The following is an 11,638-nucleotide window of genomic DNA, read 5'->3' on the forward strand; positions in this document are numbered from 1 at the left end:
CGCTGCAACTGAGAGAGTAAAGTTTCAGGCAGATTGGAGCATGTACAGGCTACTTACACAGCACTTCCTGTTTCATGGCGAGAAATCCAAAATGGCCGCCAAGTGGTGCAAAGATGTGATTAGGGCCGGACTCTGATCATACATGTAAAGTTAGAAGCAGATTGGAGCATGTACAGGCTAGTTAGATAGCACTTCCTGTTTCATGGCGAGACATTCAAAATGGCCGCATTCCACTGGTTGCCATGGCCACGCCCTCAAACTTTTGCGGAGCGTTTTGATAACATTTGATCACCCATGATTGGCGTACATCCTGACCAAATTTGAGCTCTCTCACGGTTACGCTGTTTGAGTTAATAGCTTTTGAAAATGTCCAAAAATGACAAAATATGAATCATATTTCAAAATGGCCGCATTCCGTGGCTCGCCATTTCCACGCCCTCAGACTTTTGCGGAGCGTTTTGATAACTTTTGATCACCCGTGACGGGAGTACATCCTGGCCAAGTTTCAGCTCTCTTGGGGTTACGCTGTTTGAGTTTATAGATTTTAAAAAATGTCCAAAAATGACACAAAATTGTCCAAAACATGACTCATAATTCAAAATGGCCGACTTCCTGTTGCATTATGGGTAATGATGCAAGAGGCTTTTTTGTGCGTCTTGATGAGTTACATATGTGTGCCGAATTTCAGAAGTCTAGGTCGAACGCTGTCCGGGGGCTGAATTTTCGTAATTTTCTAGGGGCGCTATTGAGCCATTTTGGCACGCACGCGTGCCATTCCCCTAAAATATCAAATTTTTCGCCGGTCCTGATGTGTGTGGCGATTTTCATGCATTTTCGTATATGTTTAGGGCGTCAAAAAGGCCGTTTTTGAGGCCAACAAAGAATAATAATAATAATAATAATAATAATTCCTAGGGTTTCAATAGGTTCCTCGCACCACTTCGTGGTGCTCGGACCCTAATAATAATTCCTAGGGTTTCAATAGGTTCCTCGCACCACTTCGTGGTGCTTGGACCCTAATAATAATAATAATTCCTAGGGTTTCAATAGGTTCCTCGCACCACTTCGTGGTGCTCGGACCCTAATAATAAATAATTCCTTGCATTTCAATAGGGTCTTCGCACCATTCGGTGCTCGGACCCTAATAATAATAATAATAAATAATTCCTTGCATTCCAATAGGGTCTTCGCACCAGTCGGTGCTCGGACCCTAATAATAATAATAATAATAATTCCTTGCATTCCAATAGGGTCTTCGCACCATTCGGTGCTCGGACCCTAATAAACCCTTGCATTCCAAGAGGGTCTTTGCACCGTTGGTGCTCGGACCCTAATAATAAATAATTCCTTGCATTCCAATAGGGTCTTCGCACCATTCGGTGCTCGGACCCTAATAAAGTAAATGTAAATGAACATAATCAGACATAAATCCAGCGCTACACTCTGTAAATGTAAAAAAACAAAGAATATGGTAACGAGTGAGGTGCATGTCGATTTCTTTCTGTGGACATAACCAGATTAGCAGTGTCCCCCAGTGTACAATCTTTAAGCTAAGCTAAGCTAACTATCTCCTGGCTCCACCTTTAGATTCCACAGAAAGATATGAATGTTTGTATCTAACTCTCTGTCTGTGAATAAATAAATACATTTCCTAAAATATCAGTCTAGGTCTTGCAGGTGTAACTTTGCAATAGGCTAAATTATGACAGGAAGACAAGCAAGCAAGAAGAAAGACAGGCAGGGATACAGACAGCAGAGCTGGCAGGCCCTGAGGGAACAGCCAGGCAAGCAGGCAAGCAGGCAAGCAGGCAAGCAGGCAAGCAGGCAAGCAGGCAAGCAGGCAAGCAGGCAAGCAGGCAAGCAGGCAAGCAGGCAAGCAGGCAAGCAGGCAAGCAGGCAAGCAGGCAAGCAGGCAAGCAGGCCAGGCTTCAGCAAAGCAAGCAAGCAGAGTGCTACTGTACAAAGCTGTCTGGCCCCAAGGTTCGTCAAACTCACAGGAGTGGAAGGGTTGTTCTAATACTATGCAAAGAGTGTACACTTTTTCCCCTTTCATACTGTTGCATCAAAACATCATGTACCAGGTTATCCACAGGAAATCAACAAATATTTTTCATCTTTCATCTGTCAGAGCAACGGAAAACAGTTCGGTCTGTAAACCCTGATGTATGTAAGGGTGGAAATTCCTTGAAGACATAAAAAAGTGGAAAGCGGGCTACATAAATAGCCTTTCCATGCTGCCTCTCCTTTAAACAGATATGACAGCTTACAAGCACGGAGGCAGCAGCTGACAAACACACACACAACGGGGCCAGACTCCCTTTACTCACATGCACCAAGAAGCACTGCAAAAAGCTGTTGACAGCAACCATCACAGAAGGGGAGAGAGGTGTATTTCACCATATGAGGTGTGAGGACTCTGCAAAGTTCTGCCCAAAGGGATGAACACGGAGTTGGCATCATGCATCTAGAGATAGGACGGTGTACATAAAGAGTTAATTATGAACAAATTGCAGCTGTTCGCTAACTCTTCAAAGTGAGGATTTCTAGCTCTCGTATCTTTTAGGTTTGGACAAAACTCAAATAACGTTACAATACACATGAGGCTGAAATAAAAGCAGCACTATTTGACTTGAAAGACACAAAACATTCAATTATGTGTGTGACATTAAAACGTGACTACAGTGTACACATTCAGAAATACTGCCTTCTTATTCAGCATTACTTCTGCTAGCTGAGCTCGTTCAAAGACATCAACCAAAAAAAAAAACCCCAAAACACAAGGCATCACTTTAAATGAGCATATCAAACTCTATTTGTATAAATGTCACACAGTAACATTACTCAATTTGATGGCATTACAAATTAAAGCAGACTCTGTCAGGGGCAGCACATTAATATTCTGCCATCATGTCTGTTTTTTTAACATTTTAATAAGGCAAATCATACTTATCCTTACTATTTATACTGAAGCAATCCTAAAAGAAGGAGAAAAAGAGGCAGAGAAAGGGACAGAGGAAGATTAGGTTACTATTAGTCCAACAAAATACCTATTATTACAGAAACACCAATAATTATTGTCAGAGAAACATCTGCTCTCTGCTGACACACACACACACACACGCGCACATTTGTCTTGTTCGCATGTCTTGGTTTAATTTACCCTCATTTACTGAACCACTGACTGCATAGAAACGTCTCATTTTACAGACATCTATGTCAAAAAATTACATTTTTTCCTCCTTTCTTGTACTTTTTGTGGCGTCTTCTCCCCCCTCGACCCACTCAGATTGCTCCCACAGAGTCAGTGCTTTTCATTGTTCATTGTTGTCCTTGACTTGAAAGTTTCCAAGGTGCTGTCACCTTTCCACAAGACAGAGGATCAGGAGACACACAGATATATTCTTCCCAAACTGTGGCCACGATGAGCACATCTAAAAAAAAGCAGGCATGCTCACGACTTGTCACTGTCGCACATGATGCTGCCACTGCTAAGTAGCATGGTGATCTCCTGAATTACAGTGCCCACAAAGAAAGCAGCTATCATGTAGCTTTCTCTCTTTTTCTTATCTGCAGTTGGCTCTTCCTCTGTAAGGTGACTTTTAAAAAAAAAAAAAAAAGTTGCACGAGTTCTGTTGACAGTCATGAGTGGACAGGACCACACTCTGTCATGCATATTGTGTCACCTTTGGTTTTGACAAAGTGCATCCTGTATGGAAACTGAAAAAATGGCATCAAGACTAGTATTTCTCTCTGGTATTAAAGCAGCTATACTCAATATTTTTATTTCAACTTTGGATCACTTGACTACTTGCCTGTGTTTCCCTTGTGCTCTATGCACTCTTTTAGCATTTTTCAGCTTATGTTTTGGTTTTACAACCTGTGATTTCACTGTTTTAGTTTGTTCTCACCACTTGAAAAGCTGAAAAAAAAAATACTATAGGACTAAACAGCAGACAAGCGCAGCTCAAAAGAAAGTGAACATCAGATTTTTTTTTTTTGCCAAATAGAAACACAGCTGCAAATATTGAGTCTCCTGAATGTGAAACTAATAACTAACTCGCGCGTTTAAAGCTTATCTATGGAATCAGTCTGACAGATGCAGTAAATATTGTCAGGATAAAGCACTTATTTGTGTCATTGGATCTAAGTGACAGTTCATGATTCACATGTTACTGAACACATCAGAAATGTCAACTCTAAACTACAGGGATGGCAGAAGTTGACAAGTAGACTGATTCTCATTTTTCCACTTCTGCTGTTTTTCATTCGGTGAGTTCAAGTAAAAAATTCTGTGCACTGGCAAATACGAGGACACTGAAATGATTAAACACAATCTGAGTCTGTCTTGCATAACATTTATTTATTTTTTTAACCATCATGTATTTTCTGGAGAAAGACAGGAACAAATCATGCTCACTGAGTCATTTAATTTGTGTTACACATATTTGAAATGATGAGCCGTCTCTCTCATTCAGCTTGATAATGACCTAGTTATCACAGCCTCTCCCACACTAAAGCCAGGAAGGACCTGCGAGGGTGGCTGGGAGACAGACCGTGGTTGTTGGAACTCATCATGGTGCAGAGCGATCATCCTTGGCCTCCAAGGGTTGGGTTGTCCTGCTGCCTGTCCTCATCTGTCCACTGAACCGGTTAGCTTCAGCACTTACATGCCACATACTGGTGTATGTTTGTACAGAAAGCAAAATCAGACACGGTTTCCGCAATTTGGGAACATTTCGTGTTTGTAATCACACACCTGAGTGCCATTCAATATGAAGTTTGCCATTGATGCCACAGTGAAAACAGATGCAAACTGCTCTACACTAATCATAAAAATAAAATGCTATTAACTTCTTTGCAAGGACTGATCACCTCCAAGTTAGTATTTAGTTACAGCCTTAATGAGCTACCTTGTGTCCATGTCAGGTTGCATGTAGTGCAGCTACAATCTCCCCTGGCTTTGTGTTTTTAAACTACTCCCGTGCAGCTTAGGTTTAATGCACAGGCTTTGGAGGGAAACAAAACTTCCCCCATCTAACAAGACTCACATTTAATTAGTTTGCATGTTTAACTAAATAAAATTTGCTCTGTATGCTCCTCTGCTGGTTGAAAAATTGCACTAGATGTAATGAAAACCCTTTCAAAATCCATCTAGATGAACTGAATAATGTATGGTAGCTGGGATGAAAATCTACCTCTGCTTTCAGGAAAACTAACAATTTAGAGAGACAAGCATTTCACCGAGCAACAGCAAAATTGTAATTCGCTGTTCATTATCTTGCAGGTTGAGAGAAAAAAATGGAGGTCACTCAATGCTGCGAGACTGAAAAGAAGTGTTGCTCAACAATACATTCCTCCAGAATTATAGCAGCGGTGCCATTAGTCCTCATGAATGTGAAAAGTGTTATCTACCCTTGTGTGTGGTTTTCCATTTTACAGGAACGCACTGCCAACTCTGATCAGCAGTCTGCAGTCTGTTTAACAGCACCTCCTACTGGTGAAAATGGCTCATTACAGTTAGATCTATGCAATAGAAAGTTTAGAAGTAGCGTGTAGCCAAGTCAGGACTTCCATATTCTTCTTACAACTGTGTCCTGCAGATTTTTTTCTTTTTAAATTTAAATCATTGCGAGGATCATGAACTACATTTACCTAATTAAGGCTAAGCAACCCCACCCCCCCTCCCCCCTTCCCTAAAGTAGTCTTTAACTGTCCTATTATCAAGTTCCAATCTGCTCTGAAGTTGCATTTTAAATCTTGCTTCTTTCATTCTTTGTCACCCAGGTGTTTTTTTTTTTTGCAACTGCTTTACTTCATTATTGAGAATAATAAGAGTTCCAGAGTTCAAACAGACAAAAGCAAGACATGTTCAAGGTATATTGACAATTTATTTTTATATAAATACATATAAAACAATATAAACATTCCATGTCACATATTTTACAGTTTTATTCATTGGTATAAGGAGGAATTCAAAAAGAAATTGAAAACAAAAAGTTCACTCACAGTTACGCATATTAGATATCTGTAAACCTTTAGTGTCAACATGGGTTTTCACCTGAATAAAAACGGTGGAACTCTTTCCACACAAAGCTAGACCCTGTGTCCTCAGTCACCAGAGGAGCAGAGTGTTACATTCACTTCTCAGTTTAAGATCATCATAACCGGTTATAAAACTACTCCACAGAGCTAAGTCCAAAGGCACCAACTCCAGCCATGTCAAGACCTTGTTAGCCACAGAGTTTCAACATAAAGCATAATATTCAAAAAAGTAGACAAGAAAGGCTGCTCATTTTCTGCCTCAATAGCTAAATAGTGAAACCGATGTAATCGTGTGTACTGTGTTCTGTAACAGTTTTATTTTGCAGTACGTCTCAGTAAAAAAGTAGTAAGACTGTAGCTAAAGCTCTGCTCTGGATCCTATAAGAACCATAGTGGTCTGTCAGGCTTCCTCTCAGATATCTCTGTCACAACATTGCTTCATTGGAGAATAAAGTCAGGAGAGTAATTGATACCACTTTTCACTGAATGTCTGTACCATCAGCAGCACCTGTGACTCAAGCCATAGAGATGTGGGCATGCATGTGTTTTCAAAAAATTTACAAAAACCCCTGCTCTGCACGCATGTAACCATTTAACAAAGACCTTAACGCTGTTTTGTTTTGGGTTTTTTTTAAATAACATGTTAGGCCTAGTGAAATAAACAACCTTTAACTTTTCAGTGCACAACTTTAAAAAAAAAAAAAAAAAACTAAACTGGATTTCCTTAAAGTCTTCTGAGAGGTAAGATCAAGTCACAAAGATAAATAAAATGATCTTAGAGTTAGAAGCTTTTTGAGGAGGCCCAGTATGGCTGTACAGCTGACGGCCTTGCAGTCTGGCCATAGGCGAAGTCTCATAATCAGTGTAAATGGTGGAGACTTGAAATAGTTTTTTTTAGCCATAGTGCAGCAGAAAAGGATGGATAGTTTGGAAATCGCCATAGAACTTGGGGTTCACCTTCAGTATAAACAAAAAAGTTCAATAAAACCCTTCAGCTTGGTTCAATAAACGTCTTAAATATAACTTTGGTCATAATTTAAAGATTGTCTTTTGCAGTTACATGTAAAAAAAAAAAAAAAAGCAATCAAAAAAAACAGTCAAAACAAACCGAGGTTAAATCTTGAGATTACCACAGTGGTCTGCTTACGTAATTGAGGTCTACCCCGAAACCCCTGATAAACCCAAGTCCTGCATCACTCATCTTTTTCATGACCGGCGTTTCCATTCATGACTCCGTTGGTGTGATGTGCCCAAGTCTGAGCCTGCAGCACTTTAGGTAGCCTCTTGCCCTTGGTGTAGGCGTGGTACCAGAAGTTGAGGAAGAGAAACAGGAAAATCAGGCCGTACAGGCCAATGATGTAGACAAAGATGGGGAACTGGTAGGGGCAGTCTTTGATGAAGAAATACTGACAGATGTGGCTGGTCACCATAACAAACTGGATCTGTGGAGAGACAAATGGAAAGAAATGGTTGACTAACAAAACTCAACACAGGCCTTCATAAGGAACACAACACAAGATACAGTCTTGCATCAGAGGACTTAACATACCAGCTGAATGGTAGTGAGGTATTTCTTCCACCACAGGTACTTCTGGTACTTGGGGCCCATGGCAGTCAGCCCATAATAGGTGTACATGATAACATGAACAACGCAGTTAAGCAGAGCATGGAATGTCCCTAGTCCACCTGCAAACAGGGAGTGGAACAGGAGTAGCGTCAAAATGTATACCAAGAAATTCATGTCATGTCATAGAAAATTCTGCTTGTGCAGTAGAGAAGAGAAGAAGGGCTGTACCTGGAGCAAAACGGACACCAAACCACCAGGTGAAGGGCATGATGGAGTGATGGTAGACATGAAGGAATGTCACCTGGCTGTTCTTCTTCCTCAGTACAAAGAAAATCTGAAAAGAGACATGTGTTTAGAAGAAAGGGAAAAAGGGGGGTTGGTCTGAGTAAATCACAAACTGAAAAATGGCAGATACAGTGTAATCAAATGTGACCTGTGCCTCTTACCGTGTCCAGCATCTCAATGAACTTTGAGAAGTAGTAAAGCCAGCATGTTGCTGCCATCTAGAGGAAAGAATTTAGAACATTTTAACACTGGTTCGGCCACCCAAAAACATATGTTTATGAACGTATGTTCAGTGTAAAATCTAATGAGGTGCTACATTAGAGCAAAGTCTGTAAAAGATGGAACTTACCCTCATGGCCTGTGGTGAATTTGAGTAATCAACCAGATCACAGCGAAAAGAGTATCCTGTTCCCCATCCTGACATCACAAACTAGGAAAGAAACAGCAAAGATTGCAGTTAGTCACGAGCAAATAGGGCTGTGGAGCAAAATTCATATTCATAAAACATTTTACCATTTGTTAGTTTATCTCAACAACTTGTAAAATTAGTCTCTGCCATACAATAACCCTGAGAAATACTTGAAATTAATCATCCTACTGAGAGGAAAGCAAACAACTAGCACTGGCATAACAAATATTTGCTACTGTAGTTTAATTAACGATCTAACAAAACACAATACTACATAAACATAATAAAGCATGCTGCTCAAAATCACTAAATGACACTATGAAGTGAAATATGTTTCAACATGAAAGTAACAGTGCAGAGAGAGATGAAATTACACCTGCTGATCTGGTTCAACTGCAGATCAATGGCTCACAATGAGAAAAAAAAAATGTATTTCACAAGACTGCCTGAGGAATGTGTCATGGTTTTGTGAGACAATACAAGTAGTAGTGATGTTTGCTCACCTTGTGAGCCCACGATATGCTCAGCAGAGTGAAATCCTACATTAAAGAGACTTGAATTCCATGTCAGCTTAGCACTACCTGAAGCAACTCAACACAAAATGACAACTCACCTCATAGCACATGTAGAGCGAGAGAGCGACCACACTGAAGTTGTAGAGGATGAGGACTCCTTTGAGGTCAAAGGCTTTGCGGTTCTCCATTATTCGTGGCCCCAGCGATGTGACAAAGTAAATGTACGCTGCAATGATGATTGTTTGGGGGAGAGGAGACGACATGAGCAGCCAGTCCTCCGTCCGCGAGTCTGCAACAGAAGAGCATTGGCATGTTTGTGAGATTACCAATGTTCAGATACAAAGAAAAGTGTGGATTCATACACAGAAACAAACCTAGAAGTGACGTAGTGTAAGGTTTCAAATGACATAGGCCTTTAAGCCATCAAGTCATCTTGAATGTGTTTGAACAATCCAACACTCACCTGCATTTTGGATGAACTCATCATAAATGAGTGCAGCAGAAGACTTAATATTATCAAATTCCATTTTTCAGAGCAGATCCTTGTAGTTCACCTGTGAGGAGCAAAAGCAAAGGTTGGGGTGTCAGTTTGGACTACGTGTCAGTGGTATTTGTGTCCAAGACTGGAAAGCCTCTATATTTAGCATCTTTAAAAACATATCTGAAAATTTTACTGACCAAAGTGGAAAAAAACACTATGTTTACAGGATTTTGATTTGGGAAAGAAAACAAACTAAGGCACTATTAAGCATATTAATGGCTACTATATCCACAATGATCATTCCATTGTTTTTGCTAAACAGGAGAAGAACTGCTGTACTAGATTGACAGAAACCAAATGTGACATGAGTTTTACACTGAAACCAACAGGGCACAGCATCACTTCCCCAACATGCAACTAACATTTAATAGCTGGTGTCATTTTAACATCTGAAATATTTGATGGTTACAGGCCAAAAATGGCCTTGCATCATACTTGTACGGTATACTACACTGGCTGAAAGACTGCACTGTACAAGGGAGGGAAAAAAATGGCCACTCTGCTATTCTTGGCTGCCTTTCTAAGCATCGGAGGCAGACAAAGCCAAGAGTGTGAAGAGAGTACAATGAGTAGCAGTCGGTGTCTCTCGCTTATCAGAGAAAGAACAACAGTGTCATCCAGAATAATTCAAGAAAAACAAGTTTGCCCATGTTTTAAAAAGGACTTGGGCGTCACAACAAAACCATGGCACCTTGACTCTCGCCAAGCATCTTTCAGAATGATAAAAGTAAATTTGTCTGAATGGAAATTGTTGTTGTTGGTCAAGAACAGTGTGGTAATGGGTACTGTTGTGCAACCATGGTGTGGTATAAAAAAAAAAAAAAAACTGCTTACAATTGATTCCTATTGGATTGTTAGGAAAATTACACTAAATTTAAATTGGAAAATTTTCAAATCAAGATAGAGGAGATAAAATTTACAGGTGTGAATAGTTGTAGTTAATCCATACCTGATGATTCATGAAGCAAGTCAAAATGCCCAGTCTGCAAAAGGCAACTGCTGGGTTCAATGAGGAACACCTTTTTAAATAACTGGCCCGACTGGCTTATAAAACGTGCCTGTAAAATAGGAATGAAGCCAGGGGGGACTTCAACACCTTGTCTTGACAAACCACACCTCAAAACACTCAATGAGTCATATTATTTTATTTTTTCTGTTAAACCCATTGTGTCATTCACCTGGGTGAACGAGAAAAAAAACAAGCAACTCAGCCCTTGTCTGCTAGGTGGCCATAACCTTACAGGACAAGTTTTCAAGGTGTGTCTACCTGAGAACAACTGGAACGTCTACCCAGCATGGGTAAAGAGGAAAAAAAAAAAGGCAAGGCTGTCTGGAGTTTCCACGCTAATGAAGACATGGCAAGCCTTGACATGCCAATTAACGTTATAGTCAGGGATCCTGATGTAAAGGCTGCTGCTCCCAAGGCGCACCTATTCATTTTGTCTCCTTATAGTTTGCAATGTCAGCTTCCATAGAGCACAGAGACAAAATGTAATTGAGCACCGACTGAAACACTCAAACTCTTTTAAGTTATTTTTCTCATGCAGAAAAACGACAACAGAAGCTAGACAATACTTGAGATTATTCCAATTTTAGGGTGATTTTTAAAACACACTCTGGGGAACTTGCTCACAAAAAAACTACCCAGGTGTGTTAGCTGCATTTGAATCATCAAAATGAGCCACTAATAATGATTTTTAGCCAGTTTTTCTTTTCATACCACTGCAGTTGTCAAGAAGAACAGGTGACGCAACTGATGGAAAAACAAGACCAGTAGCTTCGATCCATCTCACAATGACACAAACAGCTTCAGGCTTTGTGTCGACGCACCTGCGTTTCAACTTTTTCTCCTTTCCTTACCTGCATTTACAGTTAATTCTTGACCAAAAAGATTTGGGGGAAAAAGCACATTTACTAACCTTTTAGTGCAGCTGACACAATGAAAATCCGTGTAGTCCGTCGAAATGTCTGTATCCAAACTCTTGATTCACCTGCAACCTCCCGACAGGTGCGTTTCCGGCTCCACTCAGACGCTGACTGGGCACGCGGAACCCGGTCCTTATGCTAGCGATAAGGCGTGGCCTGCAGTTAAACCACGCCCACTCACCCGCCGATTGGCTGATTTGTGGTTCAACAGGGTTTCATCCAGTTCATTCTTGAGTGATGCCTCATTGAAAACTATGTCGGATTATGTGTAATATGTGCCTTTTCATACGTAATGGAACAATTGGTTTCAGTGCAAAAAACGAGAGATCAATTGTTTTAATTTACTGCAGTTG

The 11,638-nt window shown here is 40.5% G+C and overlaps 1 protein-coding gene across 1 annotated transcript; it reads right to left on the reverse strand.

Annotated features, from left to right (window-relative positions):
- Nucleotides 1-5,868: 5,868 nt before the first annotated feature.
- elovl7a (ELOVL fatty acid elongase 7a) lies at nt 5,869-11,433 on the reverse strand. The gene is made up of 8 exons (XM_023299091.3): nt 11,279-11,433; nt 9,282-9,372; nt 8,917-9,107; nt 8,244-8,324; nt 8,056-8,112; nt 7,838-7,943; nt 7,592-7,728; nt 5,869-7,484 (listed from the first exon to the last, which is right to left on the reverse strand). Exons 2-8 carry the CDS (start codon nt 9,343-9,345, stop codon nt 7,236-7,238), a joined length of 885 nt encoding a protein of 294 aa, XP_023154859.1. The 5' UTR covers nt 9,346-9,372; nt 11,279-11,433; the 3' UTR covers nt 5,869-7,235.
- Between the last annotated feature and the right edge of the window lie 205 nt (nt 11,434-11,638).

Source organism: Amphiprion ocellaris, chromosome 6 (assembly GCF_022539595.1).
Source record: "Amphiprion ocellaris isolate individual 3 ecotype Okinawa chromosome 6, ASM2253959v1, whole genome shotgun sequence".
Taxonomy (NCBI): domain Eukaryota; kingdom Metazoa; phylum Chordata; class Actinopteri; family Pomacentridae; genus Amphiprion; species Amphiprion ocellaris.

Excerpts from the sequence above, each read along its gene's own strand:
- elovl7a (XM_023299091.3), bottom strand. The coding sequence starts at position 9,345 with ATGGAATTTGATAATATTAAGTCTTCTGCTGCACTCATTTATGATGAG. Across the intron at positions 8,325-8,916 it reads CGCTCTACATGTGCTATGAG|TTTGTGATGTCAGGATGGGG; the intron begins GTGAGTTGTCAT and ends TTTCTTTCCTAG. Across the intron at positions 8,113-8,243 it reads ATTCACCACAGGCCATGAGG|ATGGCAGCAACATGCTGGCT; the intron begins GTAAGTTCCATC and ends TCTTTCCTCTAG.